This window comes from Clavelina lepadiformis, chromosome 4, assembly GCF_947623445.1.
Source record: "Clavelina lepadiformis chromosome 4, kaClaLepa1.1, whole genome shotgun sequence".
NCBI lineage: Eukaryota > Metazoa > Chordata > Ascidiacea > Aplousobranchia > Clavelinidae > Clavelina > Clavelina lepadiformis.
In genome coordinates this window covers 23,492,983-23,513,848 of record NC_135243.1, presented here as the reverse complement: position 1 = coordinate 23,513,848, position 20,866 = coordinate 23,492,983, and the positions used below count along the sequence as shown (strand labels likewise).

The window sequence follows — 20,866 nt, the reverse complement described above, 5'->3', positions numbered from 1 at the left end:
TGTAAACATTCTGGTTTTTTAAGGCTTGAATCCAAACACACAAAATTATCATGATGGAAAGTGCCATTTTATTTTTAAAAATCTGGCAATTAAGTTTCGCACATCACTCGACTTTACAGCAGAAAGTTTTATCAAAAACGAAACAAATCCCTTAATTACGATTAATTAATTACATTATTTACATATCTTTTGTACTTTGTCCTGTACAAGGCGCCAGGTATCACAAAAAAGAAAAAGAATAATTCAATAACATGTGAACTATGATGATGCTTCCAAGTCTTTTGCTATTTATATAAATCACTGTTGTCGTTTTTGATTGTTTTTACAGTTTTCTTCTGAGGATGATAATGTTGGTTACTTTGGTGTTTTTGGTGTTCTCTGTTCTTGTTGTTTTTTTCCCTTCTCTGACCCTGGTGACCTCTCCTTCGGTTTTGGTGCTGTTTCTTTGGATGGACTTGCCTTCGAGGCTGACTTCTTTGGGCTATCTGGCATTGTTGCGTTTCTTTTGTTCCAAGACGTAACGTTGTCCCAACCAAGTTACGTGAAAGCGAAACTTTTATTAATAAGTTGATTACTGGAATAAGTAAATATTTATCGTATATTATTTGTTGTTTTTGAAACATAAATCTTGATATAAATTTATTATTTTTTAAGATATCACGGCAAAATCACTCTCCATACCAAAAGCACACTGACCAGACGTAACGTACGCTTTTGAAATACATCACAAGAACACTGCGGCCTAAAAATCGTTATCTTTTTTCTGAATAGCAACGTTTTTTCCTTTCTTTCTCGAAACACCGTTTTAATACTTATGACCACTTTTTAGCTTTTTGGCTGTCGAGTACTTTATTTTGGTACAAATGCTTGTGTAAAATAAATAAAAATATACTTTTTGTACAGATACCTGCCTAAAAAGTGCTCGTTACCAAAATCGAGTTCCAGTTTATCCGTACCGCTTCATTTGAAGAAACGACATGGTCTGTTCGTGTGTGTTCAAGCATACGCAGGAAGATTTTTCAGTTCCTATGATAAATATGAAGCCACTGTTTCGCGTAGGTGGTCATGCGAAAAGTGACATTTCAAGGACTTTTGTCGATACTCGATGTTCAATATTTCAGTTTAACTCTACAGTTTATTCACCTTTGTTGAACGTGACCAAACGCAGTACTTAGCAAATAAAAAGCAACCGCTGTACAAGTTTGTTGTTTCTTAGTGTATTAAAAGGCTTAACTGATCTTTTTTGAAAGTAAATTTGGGCCGCAACAACTTCTTGTCAGTTACTATATATTCAGTCGTAAACGTATATTTTGGGATATTTCATATATTTAACTGCAGATTGTTACCATTGTCAATTTATGACGTCAGACATGTTCATGCAAACGCCACAAAAGTTAAATTAGAAGCTATAAAAAAGCATTTTTCAAACTGGAACAATTATTAGTTAAGGACTATCTCAGGTTTTCTTTGGTTCCTGAAAATCTGCATCAATTTTCTGACAAACTTGTGTCAAGCTTCAAAACTTATTCTGCCAACTATCAGTTTCTTGTGGAAAATGGATACTATGCCGTTTATGGTTTTTAAATTTCTTGCTCGAATTTCGTCTCTAGCTTTCTTAATCCTGCTGCGTTGCGTAGGTAAAATCAACCAAGAACCTAAGAACATTAACAATGGCTGTGACATCGACCGAAACCTTTCACTAATAAAAGCATTTTTTACTATCTTGGCTCTATCTTTGCTACACCTTGGCGCTTGTGTTTGTTTTGGGTACCTATTAACCTATTCATGTTTAGTCAAGCATGTGAAGCAGATATCGCTTTCACGTTTCAACATTCAAAGTTTTCTAAAGCAAAGGCGGATATATTTCTCGGCTTGCTTTGCCAAGCGATATATGACCAAAGGTGTTTTAAGTGCTTTTGTATTAGGCTGGGTTGATCATTTTGGATTGATCATTGTTTCTTCATTATTTTTGTTGATCGTGTTACCACTTGTCATCCTTCGCTAGTTACAAACAAAGTTAATCGTTAAGATGTGGATGATAGTGTAAAGTAAAGTATTTTACCGCTTGATGTCGCCCATAAGTTATACTTACTTTACTGTAGATAGTTGCAAGTAATTTCTGGAGAATAATCGACATCTTACACACAGAAGTACGTTTCCACCATTTGGTCAAAAACAACAGCGTAGGAGAAAAAGGAGTAAAAAGCGGCGATAAAACCGTATTTGAACTGTAACACACGATCAAGGTTTGTTGATAAATTGTATTTAAAAATTCAAAAATTTGTATCTCCGGTAAATGGTAAAGTATAATTTGCTGAACTACCTGGACTCCCAATTTTTCAGCGTTTGTAGCCAAAAAATAAACAAAATGATCTAAAAATTTTTATATGGTTTTTAGTTTTTACCCACCGTAAAATATAAACTGTTTCAAATCTTATAAATAAATAGAGAAACAGCTTTTTGCAACATGTTGTTAACATTCTGGTTTTTTAAGGCTTGAATCTAAACACACAAAATTATCAAGATGGAAAAGTGCCATTTTATTTTTGAAAATATGGCAATTAGGCTTCGCATATCACTCGACTTTACAGCAGAAAGTTTTATCAAAAACGGAACAAATCACTTAAATACGATTAGTTAATTACATTATTTACATATCTTTTGTACTTTGTCCGGTACAAGGGGCCAGCCATCACAAAAAAGAAAAAGAATAACTAAATAACATGTGGACTATAATGATACTTCCAAGTCTTTTGCTATTTTTACAAATCACTGTTGTCGTTTTTGATTGTTTTTACAGTTTTCTTCCGAGGATGATATTGTTGGTTACTTTGGTGTATTTGGTGTTCTCTGTTCTTGTTGGGTTTTTCCCTTCTCTGACCCTGGTGACCTCTCCTTTGGTTTTGGTGCTCTCTCGTTGGATGGTCTTTCCTTCGCGGCTGACTTCTTTGGGCTATCTGGCATTGTTGCGTTTCTTTTGTTCCAAGACGTAACGTTGTCCCAACCAAGTTACGTGAAAGTGAAACTTTTATTAATAAGTTGATTACTGGAATAAGTAAATATTTATCGTATATTATTTGTTGTTTTTGAAACATAAATCTTGATATAAATTTATTATTTTTTAAGATATCACGGCAAAATCACTCTCCATATCAAAACCCCACCGACCAGACGTAACGTACGTTTTTGAAATACATCACAAGAACACTGCGGCCTAAAAATCGTTATCTTTTTTCTGAATATCAACGTTTTTTTCCTTTCTTTCTCGAAACACTATTTTAATACTTACGACCACTTTTTAACTTTTTGGCTGTCCAGTACTTTATTTTGGTACAAATGCTTGTGTAAAATAAATAAAAATATACTTTTTGTACCGATACCTGCCTAAAAAGAGCTCGTTACCAAAATGGAGCTCAAATTTATCCGTACCGCTTCATTTGAAGAAACGACATGGTCTGTTCGTGTTTATTCAAGCATACGCAGGAAGATTTTTCGGTTCCTATAATAAATGTGAAGCCATTGTTTCGCGTAGGTGGTCATGCGAAAAGTGACATTTCAAGGACTTTTGTCGATACGCGATGTTCAATATTTCTGTTTAACTCTACAGTTTATTCACCTTTGTTGAACGTGATCAAACGCAGTACTTAGCAAATAAAAAGCAACCGCTAAACAAGTTTGTTGTTTCTTAGTATATTAAAAGGCTTAACTGATCTTTTTTGAAAGTAAATTTGGGCCGCAACAACTTCTTGTCACTTACTTTATACTCAGTCGTAAACACATATTTGGGATATTTCATATATTTAACTGCAGATTGTTATCATTGTCCATTTATGACGTCAGACATGTTCATGCAAACGCCACAAAAGTTAAATTAGAAGCTATAAAAAAGCATTTTTCAAACTGGAACAATTATTAGTTAAGGAATATCTCAGGTTTTCTTTGGTTCCTGAAAATCTGCATCAATTTTCTGACAAACTTGTGTCAAGCTTCAAAACTTATTCTGCCAACTCTCAGTTTCTTGTGGAAAATGGATACTATGCCGTTTATGGTTTTTAAATTTCTTGCTCGAATTTCGTCTCTAGCTTTCTTAATCCTGCTGCGTTGCGTAGGTAAAATCAACCAAGAACCTAAGAACATTAACAATGGCTGTGACATCGACCGAAACCTTTCACTAATAAAAGCATTTTTTACTATCTTGGCTCTATCTTTGCTACACCTTGGCGCTTGTGTTTGTTTTGCGTACCTATTAACCTATTCATGTTTAGTCAAGCATGTGAAGCAGATATCGCTTTCACGTTTCAACATTCAAAGTTTTCTAAAGCAAAGGCGGACATATTTCTCGGCTTGCTTTGCCAAGCGATATATGACCAAAGGTGTTTTAAGTGCTTTTGTATTAGGCTGGGTTGATCATTTTGGATTGATCATTGTTTCTTCATTATTTTTGTTGATCGTGTTACCACTTGTCATCCTTCGCTAGTTACAAACAAAGTTAATCGTTAAGATGTGGATGATAGTGTAAAGTAAAGTATTTTACCGCTTGATGTCGCCCATAAGTTATACTTACTTTACTGTACAAAGTTGCAAGTAATTTCTGGAGAATAATCGACATCTTACACACAGAAGTACGTTTCCACCATTTGGTCAAAAACAACAGCGTAGGAGAAAAAGGAGTAAAAAGCGGCGATAAAACCGTATTTGAACTGTAACACACGATCAAGGTTTGTTGATAAATTGTATTTAAAAATTCAAAAATTTGTATCTCCGGTAAATGGTAAAGTATAATTTGCTGAACTACCTGGACTCCCAATTTTTCAGCGTTTGTAGCCAAAAAATAAACAAAATGATCTAAAAATTTTTATATGGTTTTTAGTTTTTACCCACCGTAAAATATAAACTGTTTCAAATCTTATAAATAAATAGAGAAACAGCTTTTTGCAACATGTTGTTAACATTCTGGTTTTTTAAGGCTTGAATCTAAACACACAAAATTATCAAGATGGAAAAGTGCCATTTTATTTTTGAAAATATGGCAATTAGGCTTCGCATATCACTCGACTTTACAGCAGAAAGTTTTATCAAAAACGGAACAAATCACTTAAATACGATTAGTTAATTACATTATTTACATATCTTTTGTACTTTGTCCGGTACAAGGGGCCAGCCATCACAAAAAAGAAAAAGAATAACTAAATAACATGTGGACTATAATGATACTTCCAAGTCTTTTGCTATTTTTACAAATCACTGTTGTCGTTTTTGATTGTTTTTACAGTTTTCTTCCGAGGATGATATTGTTGGTTACTTTGGTGTATTTGGTGTTCTCTGTTCTTGTTGGGTTTTTCCCTTCTCTGACCCTGGTGACCTCTCCTTTGGTTTTGGTGCTCTCTCGTTGGATGGTCTTTCCTTCGCGGCTGACTTCTTTGGGCTATCTGGCATTGTTGCGTTTCTTTTGTTCCAAGACGTAACGTTGTCCCAACCAAGTTACGTGAAAGTGAAACTTTTATTAATAAGTTGATTACTGGAATAAGTAAATATTTATCGTATATTATTTGTTGTTTTTGAAACATAAATCTTGATATAAATTTATTATTTTTTAAGATATCACGGCAAAATCACTCTCCATATCAAAACCCCACCGACCAGACGTAACGTACGTTTTTGAAATACATCACAAGAACACTGCGGCCTAAAAATCGTTATCTTTTTTCTGAATATCAACGTTTTTTTCCTTTCTTTCTCGAAACACTATTTTAATACTTACGACCACTTTTTAACTTTTTGGCTGTCCAGTACTTTATTTTGGTACAAATGCTTGTGTAAAATAAATAAAAATATACTTTTTGTACCGATACCTGCCTAAAAAGAGCTCGTTACCAAAATGGAGCTCAAATTTATCCGTACCGCTTCATTTGAAGAAACGACATGGTCTGTTCGTGTTTATTCAAGCATACGCAGGAAGATTTTTCGGTTCCTATAATAAATGTGAAGCCATTGTTTCGCGTAGGTGGTCATGCGAAAAGTGACATTTCAAGGACTTTTGTCGATACGCGATGTTCAATATTTCTGTTTAACTCTACAGTTTATTCACCTTTGTTGAACGTGACCAAACGCAGTACTTAGCAAATAAAAAGCAACCGCTGTACAAGTTTGTTGTTTCTTAGTGTATTAAAAGGCTTAACTGATCTTTTTTGAAAGTGAATTTGAGCCGCAACAACTTCTTGTCACTTACTTTATACTCAGTCGTAAACACGTATTTGGGATATTTCATATATTTAACTGCAGATTGTTATCATTGTCCATTTATGACGTCAGACATGTTCATGCAAACGCCACAAAAGTTAAATTAGAAGCTATAAAAAAGCATTTTTCAAACTGGAACAATTATTAGTTAAGGAATATCTCAGGTTTTCTTTGGTTCCTGAAAATCTGCATCAATTTTCTGACAAACTTGTGTCAAGCTTCAAAACTTGTTCTGCCAACTCTCAGTTTCTTGTGGAAAATGGATACTAGGCCGTTTATGGTTTTTAAATTTCTTGCTCGAATTTCGTCTCTAGCTTTCTTAATCCTGCTGCGTTGCGTAGGTAAAATCAACCAAGAACCTAAGAACATTAACAATGGCTGTGACATCGACCGAAACCTTTCACTAATAAAAGCATTTTTTACTATCTTGGCTCTATCTTTACTACACCTTGGCGCTTGTGTTTGTTTTGGGTACCTATTAACCTATTCATGTTTAGTCAAGCATGTGAAGCAGATATCGCTTTCACGTTTCAAAAGACAAAGTTCTATAAAGCAAAGGCGGATATATTTCTCGGCTTGCTTTGCCAAGCGATATATGACCAAAGGTGTTTTAAGTGCTTTTGTATTAGGCTGGGTTGATCATTTTGGATTGATCATTGTTTCTTCATTATTTTTGTTGATCGTGTTACCACTTGTCATCCTTCGCTAGTTACAAACAAAGTTAATCGTTAAGATGTGGATGATAGTGTAAAGTAAAGTATTTTACCGCTTGATGTCGCCCATAAGTTATACTTACTTTACTGTACAAAGTTGCAAGTAATTTCTGGAGAATAATCGACATCTTACACACAGAAGTACGTTTCCACCATTTGGTCAAAAACAACAGCGTAGGAGAAAAAGGAGTAAAAAGCGGCGATAAAACCGTATTTGAACTGTAACACACGATCAAGGTTTGTTGATAAATTGTATTTAAAAATTCAAAAATTTGTATCTCCGGTAAATGGTAAAGTATAATTTGCTGAACTACCTGGACTCCCAATTTTTCAGCGTTTGTAGCCAAAAAATAAACAAAATGATCTAAAAATTTTTATATGGTTTTTAGTTTTTACCCACCGTAAAATATAAACTGTTTCAAATCTTATAAATAAATAGAGAAACAGCTTTTTGCAACATGTTGTTAACATTCTGGTTTTTTAAGGCTTGAATCTAAACACACAAAATTATCAAGATGGAAAAGTGCCATTTTATTTTTGAAAATATGGCAATTAGGCTTCGCATATCACTCGACTTTACAGCAGAAAGTTTTATCAAAAACGGAACAAATCACTTAAATACGATTAGTTAATTACATTATTTACATATCTTTTGTACTTTGTCCGGTACAAGGGGCCAGCCATCACAAAAAAGAAAAAGAATAACTAAATAACATGTGGACTATAATGATACTTCCAAGTCTTTTGCTATTTTTACAAATCACTGTTGTCGTTTTTGATTGTTTTTACAGTTTTCTTCCGAGGATGATATTGTTGGTTACTTTGGTGTATTTGGTGTTCTCTGTTCTTGTTGGGTTTTTCCCTTCTCTGACCCTGGTGACCTCTCCTTTGGTTTTGGTGCTCTCTCGTTGGATGGTCTTTCCTTCGCGGCTGACTTCTTTGGGCTATCTGGCATTGTTGCGTTTCTTTTGTTCCAAGACGTAACGTTGTCCCAACCAAGTTACGTGAAAGTGAAACTTTTATTAATAAGTTGATTACTGGAATAAGTAAATATTTATCGTATATTATTTGTTGTTTTTGAAACATAAATCTTGATATAAATTTATTATTTTTTAAGATATCACGGCAAAATCACTCTCCATACCAAAAGCACACTGACCAGACGTAACGTACGTTTTTAAAATACATCACAAGAACACGGCGGCCTAAAAATCGTTATCTTTTTTCTGAATAGCAACGTTTTTTCCTTTCTTTCTCGAAACACCGTTTTAATACTTATGACCACTTTTTAGCTTTTTGGCTGTCGAGTACTTTATTTTGGTACAAATGCTTGTGTAAAATAAATAAAAATATACTTTTTGTACCGATACCTGCCTAAAAAGAGCTCGTTACCAAAATCGAGTTCCAGTTTATCTGTACCGCTTCATTTGAAGAAACGACATGGTCTGTTCGTGTGTGTTCAAGCATACGCAGGAAGATTTTTCAGTTCCTATAATAAATGTGAAGCCATTGTTTCGCGTAGGTGGTCATGCGAAAAGTGACATTTCAAAGACTTTTGTCAATACGCGATGTTCAATATTTCTGTTTAACTCTACAGTTTATTCACCTTTGTTGAACGTGACCAAACGCAGTACTTAGCAAATAAAAAGCAACCGCTGTACAAGTTTGTTGTTTCTTAGTGTATTAAAAGGCTTAACTGATCTTTTTTGAAAGTGAATTTGAGCCGCAACAACTTCTTGTCACTTACTTTATACTCAGTCGTAAACACGTATTTGGGATATTTCATATATTTAACTGCAGATTGTTATCATTGTCCATTTATGACGTCAGACATGTTCATGCAAACGCCACAAAAGTTAAATTAGAAGCTATAAAAAAGCATTTTTCAAACTGGAACAATTATTAGTTAAGGAATATCTCAGGTTTTCTTTGGTTCCTGAAAATCTGCATCAATTTTCTGACAAACTTGTGTCAAGCTTCAAAACTTGTTCTGCCAACTCTCAGTTTCTTGTGGAAAATGGATACTAGGCCGTTTATGGTTTTTAAATTTCTTGCTCGAATTTCGTCTCTAGCTTTCTTAATCCTGCTGCGTTGCGTAGGTAAAATCAACCAAGAACCTAAGAACATTAACAATGGCTGTGACATCGACCGAAACCTTTCACTAATAAAAGCATTTTTTACTATCTTGGCTCTATCTTTACTACACCTTGGCGCTTGTGTTTGTTTTGGGTACCTATTAACCTATTCATGTTTAGTCAAGCATGTGAAGCAGATATCGCTTTCACGTTTCAAAAGACAAAGTTCTATAAAGCAAAGGCGGATATATTTCTCGGCTTGCTTTGCCAAGCGATATATGACCAAAGGTGTTTTAAGTGCTTTTGTATTAGGCTGGGTTGATCATTTTGGATTGATCATTGTTTCTTCATTATTTTTGTTGATCGTGTTACCACTTGTCATCCTTCGCTAGTTACAAACAAAGTTAATCGTTAAGATGTGGATGATAGTGTAAAGTAAAGTATTTTACCGCTTGATGTCGCCCATAAGTTATACTTACTTTACTGTAGATAGTTGCAAGTAATTTCTGGAGAATAATCGACATCTTACACACAGAAGTACGTTTCCACCATTTGGTCAAAAACAACAGCGTAGGAGAAAAAGGAGTAAAAAGCGGCGATAAAACCGTATTTGAACTGTAACACACGATCAAGGTTTGTTGATAAATTGTATTTAAAAATTCAAAAATTTGTATCTCCGGTAAATGGTAAAGTATAATTTGCTGAACTACCTGGACTCCCAATTTTTCAGCGTTTGTAGCCAAAAAATAAACAAAATGATCTAAAAATTTTTATATGGTTTTTAGTTTTTACCCACCGTAAAATATAAACTGTTTCAAATCTTATAAATAAATAGAGAAACAGCTTTTTGCAACATGTTGTTAACATTCTGGTTTTTTAAGGCTTGAATCTAAACACACAAAATTATCAAGATGGAAAAGTGCCATTTTATTTTTGAAAATATGGCAATTAGGCTTCGCATATCACTCGACTTTACAGCAGAAAGTTTTATCAAAAACGGAACAAATCACTTAAATACGATTAGTTAATTACATTATTTACATATCTTTTGTACTTTGTCCGGTACAAGGGGCCAGCCATCACAAAAAAGAAAAAGAATAACTAAATAACATGTGGACTATAATGATACTTCCAAGTCTTTTGCTATTTTTACAAATCACTGTTGTCGTTTTTGATTGTTTTTACAGTTTTCTTCCGAGGATGATATTGTTGGTTACTTTGGTGTATTTGGTGTTCTCTGTTCTTGTTGGGTTTTTCCCTTCTCTGACCCTGGTGACCTCTCCTTTGGTTTTGGTGCTCTCTCGTTGGATGGTCTTTCCTTCGCGGCTGACTTCTTTGGGCTATCTGGCATTGTTGCGTTTCTTTTGTTCCAAGACGTAACGTTGTCCCAACCAAGTTACGTGAAAGTGAAACTTTTATTAATAAGTTGATTACTGGAATAAGTAAATATTTATCGTATATTATTTGTTGTTTTTGAAACATAAATCTTGATATAAATTTATTATTTTTTAAGATATCACGGCAAAATCACTCTCCATACCAAAAGCACACTGACCAGACGTAACGTACGTTTTTAAAATACATCACAAGAACACGGCGGCCTAAAAATCGTTATCTTTTTTCTGAATAGCAACGTTTTTTCCTTTCTTTCTCGAAACACCGTTTTAATACTTATGACCACTTTTTAGCTTTTTGGCTGTCGAGTACTTTATTTTGGTACAAATGCTTGTGTAAAATAAATAAAAATATACTTTTTGTACCGATACCTGCCTAAAAAGAGCTCGTTACCAAAATCGAGTTCCAGTTTATCTGTACCGCTTCATTTGAAGAAACGACATGGTCTGTTCGTGTGTGTTCAAGCATACGCAGGAAGATTTTTCAGTTCCTATAATAAATGTGAAGCCATTGTTTCGCGTAGGTGGTCATGCGAAAAGTGACATTTCAAGGACTTTTGTCAATACGCGATGTTCAATATTTCTGTTTAACTCTACAGTTTATTCACCTTTGTTGAACGTGATCAAACGCAGTACTTAGCAAATAAAAAGCAACCGCTGTACAAGTTTGTTGTTTCTTAGTGTATTAAAAGGCTTAACTGATCTTTTTTGAAAGTAAATTTGGGCCGCAACAACTTCTTGTCACTTACTTTATACTCAGTCGTAAACACATATTTGGGATATTTCATATATTTAACTGCAGATTGTTATCATTGTCCATTTATGACGTCAGACATGTTCATGCAAACGCCACAAAAGTTAAATTAGAAGCTATAAAAAAGCATTTTTCAAACTGGAACAATTATTAGTTAAGGAATATCTCAGGTTTTCTTTGGTTCCTGAAAATCTGCATCAATTTTCTGACAAACTTGTGTCAAGCTTCAAAACTTATTCTGCCAACTCTCAGTTTCTTGTGGAAAATGGATACTATGCCGTTTATGGTTTTTAAATTTCTTGCTCGAATTTCGTCTCTAGCTTTCTTAATCCTGCTGCGTTGCGTAGGTAAAATCAACCAAGAACCTAAGAACATTAACAATGGCTGTGACATCGACCGAAACCTTTCACTAATAAAAGCATTTTTTACTATCTTGGCTCTATCTTTACTACACCTTGGCGCTTGTGTTTGTTTTGGGTACCTATTAACCTATTCATGTTTAGTCAAGCATGTGAAGCAGATATCGCTTTCACGTTTCAAAAGACAAAGTTCTATAAAGCAAAGGCGGATATATTTCTCGGCTTGCTTTGCCAAGCGATATATGACCAAAGGTGTTTTAAGTGCTTTTGTATTAGGCTGGGTTGATCATTTTGGATTGATCATTGTTTCTTCATTATTTTTGTTGATCGTGTTACCACTTGTCATCCTTCGCTAGTTACAAACAAAGTTAATCGTTAAGATGTGGATGATAGTGTAAAGTAAAGTATTTTACCGCTTGATGTCGCCCATAAGTTATACTTACTTTACTGTAGATAGTTGCAAGTAATTTCTGGAGAATAATCGACATCTTACACACAGAAGTACGTTTCCACCATTTGGTCAAAAACAACAGCGTAGGAGAAAAAGGAGTAAAAAGCGGCGATAAAACCGTATTTGAACTGTAACACACGATCAAGGTTTGTTGATAAATTGTATTTAAAAATTCAAAAATTTGTATCTCCAGTAAATGGTAAAGTATAATTTGCTGAACTACCTGGACTCCCAATTTTTCAGCGTTTGTAGCCAAAAAATAAACAAAATGATCTAAAAATTTTTATATGGTTTTTAGTTTTTACCCACCGTAAAATATAAACTGTTTCAAATCTTATAAATAAATAGAGAAACAGCTTTTTGCAACATGTTGTTAACATTCTGGTTTTTTAAGGCTTGAATCTAAACACACAAAATTATCAAGATGGAAAAGTGCCATTTTATTTTTGAAAATATGGCAATTAGGCTACACATATCACTCGACTTTACATCAGAAAGTTTTATCAAAAACGGATCAAATCACTTAATTACGTTATTTACATATCTTTTGTACTTTGTCCGGTACAAGGGGCCAGCCATCACAAAAAAGAAAAAGAATAACTAAATAACATGTGGACTATAATGATACTTCCAAGTCTTTTGCTATTTATACAAATCACTGTTGTCGTTTTTGATTGTTTTTACAGTTTTCTTCCGAGGATGATATTGTTGGTTACTTTGGTGTATTTGGTGTTCTCTGTTCTTGTTGGGTTTTTCCCTTCTCTGACCCTGGTGACCTCTCCTTTGGTTTTGGTGCTCTCTCGTTGGATGGTCTTTCCTTCGCGGCTGACTTCTTTGGGCTATCTGGCATTGTTGCGTTTCTTTTGTTCCAAGACGTAACGTTGTCCCAACCAAGTTACGTGAAAGTGAAACTTTTATTAATAAGTTGATTACTGGAATAAGTAAATATTTATCGTATATTATTTGTTGTTTTTGAAACATAAATCTTGATATAAATTTATTATTTTTTAAGATATCACGGCAAAATCACTCTCCATACCAAAAGCACACTGACCAGACGTAACGTACGTTTTTAAAATACATCACAAGAACACGGCGGCCTAAAAATCGTTATCTTTTTTCTGAATAGCAACGTTTTTTCCTTTCTTTCTCGAAACACCGTTTTAATACTTATGACCACTTTTTAGCTTTTTGGCTGTCGAGTACTTTATTTTGGTACAAATGCTTGTGTAAAATAAATAAAAATATACTTTTTGTACCGATACCTGCCTAAAAAGAGCTCGTTACCAAAATCGAGTTCCAGTTTATCTGTACCGCTTCATTTGAAGAAACGACATGGTCTGTTCGTGTGTGTTCAAGCATACGCAGGAAGATTTTTCAGTTCCTATAATAAATGTGAAGCCATTGTTTCGCGTAGGTGGTCATGCGAAAAGTGACATTTCAAGGACTTTTGTCAATACGCGATGTTCAATATTTCTGTTTAACTCTACAGTTTATTCACCTTTGTTGAACGTGACCAAACGCAGTACTTAGCAAATAAAAAGTAACCGCTGTACAAGTTTGTTGTTTCTTAGTGTATTAAAAGGCTTAACTGATCTTTTTTGAAAGTAAATTTGGGCCGCAACAACTTCTTGTCACTTACTTTATACTCAGTCGTAAACACATATTTGGGATATTTCATATATTTAACTGCAGATTGTTATCATTGTCCATTTATGACATCAGACATGTTCATGCAAACGCCACAAAAGTTAAATTAGAAGCTATAAAAAAGCATTTTTCAAACTGGAACAATTATTAGTTAAGGAATATCTCAGGTTTTCTTTGGTTCCTGAAAATCTGCATCAATTTTCTGACAAACTTGTGTCAAGCTTCAAAACTTGTTCTGCCAACTCTCAGTTTCTTGTGGAAAATGGATACTAGGCCGTTTATGGTTTTTAAATTTCTTGCTCGAATTTCGTCTCTAGCTTTCTTAATCCTGCTGCGTTGCGTAGGTAAAATCAACCAAGAACCTAAGAACATTAACAATGGCTGTGACATCGACCGAAACCTTTCACTAATAAAAGCATTTTTTACTATCTTGGCTCTATCTTTGCTACACCTTGGCGCTTGTGTTTGTTTTGCGTACCTATTAACCTATTCATGTTTAGTCAAGCATGTGAAGCAGATATCGCTTTCACGTTTCAAAAGACAAAGTTCTATAAAGCAAAGGCGGATATATTTCTCGGCTTGCTTTGCCAAGCGATGTATGACCAAAGGTGTTTTAAGTGCTTTTGTATTAGGCTGGGTTGATCATTTTGGATTGATCATTGTTTCTTCATTATTTTTGTTGATCGTGTTACCACTTGTCATCCTTCGCTAGTTAAAGTAAACGTAACGTTAAAGTCACGTGCGTATTGGGATTCAATTGAAGTAAAAAATGCCTCGGGTACCTCATATAGCATAAGTAGTGTATCGTAAGTTGAACCTCTCGTTAAAGTAGCTGGGTGGATTAATTTTGGACTGAGAACAAACAAAACATCTGCTCCTAGTATATTTTTCGCTTAGAATGCCTTCTGCGACTTCCAGATATGATGTCTAAGGTTAAATTGAATCCACGACAAGAACCGCTGCAATAATCAGGAATCTTAACTTCTTCATTACTGACATTGAAATTTGTTGATTTTGTTTACAACACTTCATAAAAACCCAGAAGTGGTACAAATGGAACAAAAAAACAACTAAAACACAGCCATCATTCTAATAACAGCACCTTTAATACATTTTACAGTCAGTATATAGTCACTTTTGATCCATAATTTACACAGCGTTAAATATTGACAAAGATAACTTTGTTTAATTTATTCGTCGTAAACGTAGACTTTTTTGCTTTTTCTGTGTCTCTGTTTAGTTTTTTCTTCATGGAACACAAGTCGGATGAGTTCTAACATTGGCATGAGCTTGAACCCAACCCACTAAATTTCAAACCAAACACACAGAATCTTGGAACCTTTAAATTTTTAAATGTGGTCCAGTCGGTTATCAGTTTGCTGTCCAACCCATAATCAAAGTTCATATTCCTGGACACAAAAGTAAAAGAAACCGATGAATTGATAAGTGCTTGGGGTTTAAAGATATTTCTGCTTCACCTTCAACAGATCTTCAGATCCACAGATAGATAGACCTTCAGATATTTCCAGCACACAGCTCATTACCCCCTGTTGCGAGGTAATTCAGCCGCATTTAATAATTGTAAACAAGTTGTAAAGGTCGCGTTCACGTCAAGGTTACATCTGCCATATGCTCCATACACGTAAGTCTCAACATAGAACTTGTTGGGAATCTAGCCTGGAAATCAAGCACCCGCAAAAAAGTTAGAGATGTTTCAACAACTTTTGTACTGGTGTTTTCGGATTCCTAAGCACACCGGAAAAATAGTATTTCTATACCAACTATCAGAATCGATGCGGATCCGCACACCACATCCTGACACAGCAGAAAATATCAATCCATGCGCTATTCATTTCTATTCCATTCTATTCACTTTTGCGAAAGCGTTTACAAAAACTTCACCGAGGAAACTCTGCAAAAACATGAGACAATAATATGGCGGAGTTTTGGTCTTTATGCGCATTTTTAAAACAAATCATTTTTTCGTCTTGATTCATAAAACAGTGCTTCATCTTTAGAGTACTTTGAGCTGCAAAAATGTATTGGCACAATTTTTGTTCTATTTTGCTGGTACTTTTTTCTTTCATCTAGCAATCCCACACTCACGTGTTCTGACATGATACGTCATCAACTTCAAGAAAATGGTGACAGAAGAACTTTCTATTTGTTCAATTTATTTTGATTGCGATATAAATTTTATCAATGCATATAACATGCACGTTGAAATAAAAATAAAAACCAGGAAATTTGAATTGATGATATTACCAACAAACATTTAACTTTACCGAATATGGAAAAATTTTAATAAAAAATATTTTCAAATTAGAGTAAATATCGATTGAGAACTGTTTCGAATTTCTCCTGATGTCCTGAACGACGCTCTGGCTCCCCCTTCTGGCGAATATATTCATGGCAGTCTTCAAATGTTGCGTTGCCAGATTTTAATTTGGCGCCCAAGCCAGACCCAAAGCTGGCATAACGCTCCTGCGAATGGAACAGAACAAAGTTTTATGTGAGGGTAAGATGGAGTTTCAAAACTCCTAAGAATTCAAGAATGATAAACCGCACGTTTTTACTTAAAAGGGCATGAATCGATCTTCAGATTTAGAAGTTTTGACTAATATCTCATCATAAAAGACTGAACAAATTCTAATGTGTCGTTACTTGTTTCATTTTATCAAGGACGCCATCTTGTTTTATTTTAGCCGCCACTCTTAGCGCCTTCGCAAAGCAATCCATGGCCCCGATATGCGATATTAGCATATCGGCAACATCGCTCGATTCGCGCCGGACTTTGCAGTCGAAATTCAGGCCGCCGGGTGCCAGTCCGCCCTGGTCTAAAATCGTCTATAAAATAAACAAATATCGTCATAAAAAGCGGCGATAAGTCTTTTGACATTTTTTAATTTCTTGCTTCTCGTGTTTAAGAATAAATCATTGTTAGGTCATTAATCCAACACAAGTTCAAGTTCGTGGTTGAAGTTCACCTTCATGATGAAAGTCGCGTTCTTCACATCCATAGGAAATTGATCGGTGTCCCATCCGAGGTCCGGTGACCCTGTGTTCGAATCCACCGAACCCAGCATACCGTATGATGACGCCATCACTACGTCATGCTCATGACCGTGACCGGCAAGCGTCGTGTGGTTCGGTTCGATGTTCAACTGAAAACATGACGTAATAACTTGCAGTATAATCATTTTTACCTCCCAGATTGTATATTTTGAATAGACTATACAATGCTACTGTACATTGAAAGGTGTCCTTCAAAATACCTTAAAGTCCTTATCTAAGTTGTATGTCTTCAAAAAAGCAATCACGGTCATTGCATCTGAAACGAAAAATTTAGATTTAATTTGTTGCTTTGCTTAGAACTGAAGTCTATGTAAAAAAAATCTTCAAAATTTTGTGAGTATATCGAAGTATACTTCCAGTATTGATGGCTTAGCATGTCCTGAAAATACTTAGGTTCGTTTAATACAGTTTATTATTATGTAATAGAGAAGACTTCCTCACCGTAGTCGTATTGGTGCTTGGTTGGTTCCTTCGGTTTTGGTTCAATGAGAAATGGCCCAGTGAACCCTATCTTCTTCTTGTATGCTGTTTATGATGTCATAGCGTTTCATTGTTAAGCTTATACAGCAAGAATGCAAGTATTATGACATCACAAAGCACTTTTACTTACCTACGGCCATCTTGAAGAAGTTTGCCAAGCTGTCCAATTCCTCCCTCACATTCGTGTTGAGGAGGGTGTGGTAGCCCTCCCTACCTCCCCAGAACACGAAATTTTCGGCCCCTAGTTTCTTACCGACTTCTAGACCCTTCTTGACCTGTGCTGCCGCGTACGCCACGACGTGAGCGTCTGCGTTTGTGGCGGCGCCATTGCTATATCTGATAATTTTGCGATAATAGACATCTAATCATTATGTTATTGGATAATATTATAATTATTCAATATTTGCAACAGCAATAAATAATGCTTATTAAATACGTACCGGAACAAATGTCTACAAATACTTTCTTAACACAAACTTAAACCAAACCTAAATTTATTTTCCTACTTTTCTTGACTATCGTCACAGATTAGCAGATATTGAAAAGCAATGCAGTGTACCTGGGGTGTGCAAACAAATTGCAGGTGTTCCAAAGTAGCTTGATGCCAGTTTTGTCTTGCAGCTCACTCGCTAACTCCACCAAGCGATCAAGATTTGAATTAGTTTCATCCAGCGTGGCGCCCTCGGGAGCGATATCCCGATCATGAAAAGTCCAGTACTAAAAACAAGATTTAAAACATAATCAGTAGAGACTATGATTGTAATAAACACGGAAGCCAATCAGGGCATTAAATAATAGCTTAATACAATTTTAACTTAAGACGTAAACTCAAGTTTAAAACTGGAGTGTGCATACCACATGCTCATAAAGAGATCTTGTGCAAACCCAATATAGGCTTTCATGTTAAGCACATCAAGGGATTAAGATCATGACAGTGACAAAAGTTACAAATATAGGCGATAATCCATTAACAAAAACAACACATTTAACATATGACATGGAATTAAGCTGGCTGTTTACGAAACACCAATGCTCGGAGACGATCACAAGTTACTATTAGTTACAGTCTAGTTACTTACTAGTTACTAGGAGTTTACCTTCACGCCCAGCTTAGACATGAAGTCAAAGGCGACTCTCATTCTTCTTTCCGCGTTCTCGATGCTGTCTGATCCGTCGTCCCACAATCTTTTCAAGGTCGGGAACCCGAATGGATCAGCCCCTTGGTACATTGTTTTGGTTGAAATTGAAATAGATTATATTATTGGAGAATAGTGGTTAGAAGTTATATTCTTAGTCAAAGGACAAGAATGTTTGTTCCATGGCAATTGAGTGAAGTTTTGCAAAATAACATCTGTCAGCCAAAGAATTAGATAAAACAAAATAACTCGAATCTGCTGCACTTGAGCATAAAAGCTTATTTAGCTTATTTAACGCAGCTGGTTTCAGGTAATTTTTGTTTTTCACCTGTCCCACGGAACGTGTGCCAGTAGCAAACCGAGAAACGAAGCCAGTCTTTCATCGGTTTGCCCATAATCACCTCGTCCTCGTTGTAATACTTAAAGCATATGACGTCATCAACTGTAGCGTCTGGTTTGTATGGAACCTTTACGATGTCTATGGGAAAAAGATGTTCAGTTTGAGCTGTTAACGTTTGAATTTCAACACTTTACAACAATTTGAGATATTTTTTAAGCATAGCTCTTTCTAGCCATATGAGCAAAACGTTCTACGTAAACAACATTGTATACGCCTATGATGTCAGCATAACGTCACCGACCAATTGGGTATGTTGTCACTGAAGACGCCTTTTGTGCTTCATCGTTAGACGACTTTGAGGCTGGGGCAAACGACGACATATTTGTTTGATCACCTACCACTCTTACTAACAAAATATAAACCACATGATTGATGATAGTGGCAACAGCCTACAACGATTATAGTGACTTGAATATTTCTTCATCTTAACTTAATGCAGTTCGCAACGTTGCAAAAACATCAGTAGGCTTAATGCTGTTTAAACCTTTTCATATTCTTTCAATAAAATTCGTCGAAATCATTGTGCTTCAGTTTCCTTTGATACTCGAAGAATATCAACATTTTATGTACACTGACGACTAACTGTGTTGAGCTTATTACGAGCATGGCCGATAGCGTCGATTAATTACGACTTCAAGAGAATACACAAAAACTTTTTAGAAAAATTTTCGCTAGTTGCTTTGCAAAAGTTTAGCTGGCATAAAAGGACTTCAGCCTTTGCGCAAACACAACTGCGTCCTGGACTAACTTAGTAACGAGACAGGTAAAGCTGCACCTGTTGTTAAATTAATAATTAACTTCCAGCAAATTGAAAGACAAGAAACACAGGACTACATGGAGCTAATGATAAGAGACGAAAACAGGCTACATCCAAGCGAGTTACCATGTTGAAACTGGCACGCCAAACGTAAGTCAGCTTACTACACGTTGCTATGGGCAGCTATTAGTTTTTACATTGGTTTACAAGTGTTTAGGCTACTTTGCACTATCAAATTCCACTTTTGTATAAATCTATAACTGCAACAAAAGGTTGTGCTGCTATATATAAAATGCAAGTGTTTGCATAACTTTTACATTAACGTGTTTTTGCTTTCCTCGTACAGCTATAACAACGTTTCGCGTAGAATTACAAGCAGTTATATGATGTCATTTCCGCTTACTTGCTAAGCATGCGATAAGAGCGTCTTTTAATAGTTATAGGCATTTTAGATTGAAGAACAAACTTAATCAAATATAAAACACCATGTAGACCTACGATCTACACACGATAATATTAAAATTGAATTGGAAACGACATAATAACTAGCTATTTAGCCGTTGGTTGCAAATCAATATGCCTTAGGGCTTTGGCTATAATAATCGTTTTTCATCGAATGTGCAAGTTATGTCGCTGTCAACATCATGAACTTTCGTTTGGTATCTGAAATAAAAATCTTCTTTTCATTAATCCCCATTTTTTATTTTATGTTTTTCTTATGTTCAAGATTTGCAGTTTAATATTTTCTGAAGGCTTATTATTCTAAAAAGCACTGAGTATTTTAGTAAAGTTCCTACTTACAAAAAAACAAATTTATGTTATTGGATTTCATGAACTGATATTTTTTAATAAAAAGCTATAAAAACTCGTCTGCTCGGTAGCGGAATGGTTCGAGAGCTGAACTCGTAATAATGCGGCCCGTTTTGGGTGGCGCTCGGTAGCATTATTGTTGTAATATTGTTTTGCAAGGTATTTACGAAACCTGCTCCTATTCAGTAAGTCTGGGGAATAGTTTCAATTTTCTTGCTAAGCAAAATACCAGAAGGCAAATATAAACGGAGCGCATTAACTGGAACTTGCACAAAAGTTAGTTCGGTATCCGGTAATGATCGTTGAGTTTCAATTGCCATACTTCCTGCAGTCCCAGGCCAAAAGTTTTTATAATACCATATACAGTATTTAAAAAATTACAAAGTCGACAGTAAATCGTAAAATTGCCGGGTACGTTAAGATTTCCATGGCATATTAATCTTGAATCGTTACCAGGCAAATGTAAACTTTGCAAAGTTGAGCTGGTCTAGGCCAGGCCTAGTTTTAAATATGAGATAGGCATGTGCGCCAGACTGATCATCATGTATCGGTATACCTATTGCGGCTATATA

General features: G+C 35.2%; 1 protein-coding gene and 1 long non-coding RNA gene across 2 annotated transcripts; both read right to left on the bottom strand.

The window, feature by feature from the left end:
* Positions 1-4,988: 4,988 nt before the first annotated feature.
* On the bottom strand, positions 4,989-13,712 carry LOC143452529 (uncharacterized). The gene is made up of 4 exons (XR_013115050.1): positions 12,296-13,712; positions 11,979-12,114; positions 9,508-11,887; positions 4,989-9,416 (listed from the first exon to the last, which is right to left on the bottom strand). It is a non-coding gene; the product is annotated as an uncharacterized LOC143452529 (long non-coding RNA).
* A 2,083-nt stretch (positions 13,713-15,795) lies between these two features.
* On the bottom strand, positions 15,796-19,311 carry LOC143453272 (xylose isomerase-like). Its single transcript, XM_076954544.1, has 10 exons — positions 18,969-19,311; positions 18,656-18,805; positions 18,289-18,410; positions 17,751-17,908; positions 17,322-17,527; positions 17,153-17,236; positions 16,912-16,967; positions 16,624-16,800; positions 16,301-16,483; positions 15,796-16,120 (listed from the first exon to the last, which is right to left on the bottom strand). Exons 1-10 carry the CDS (start codon positions 19,045-19,047, stop codon positions 15,959-15,961), a joined length of 1,377 nt encoding a protein of 458 aa, XP_076810659.1. The 5' UTR covers positions 19,048-19,311; the 3' UTR covers positions 15,796-15,958.
* Positions 19,312-20,866: the final 1,555 nt, after the last annotated feature.

Coding starts and splice junctions, on each gene's coding strand:
- LOC143453272 (XM_076954544.1), bottom strand. CDS start 19,047: ATGTCGTCGTTTGCCCCAGCCTCAAAGTCGTCTAACGATGAAGCACAA. Junction 18,806..18,968: donor AGTGACAACATACCCAATTG/GTCGGTGACGTT, acceptor TTTTTCCCATAG/ACATCGTAAAGGTTCCATAC. Junction 17,237..17,321: donor CTTCTTCAAGATGGCCGTAG/GTAAGTAAAAGT, acceptor CATCATAAACAG/CATACAAGAAGAAGATAGGG.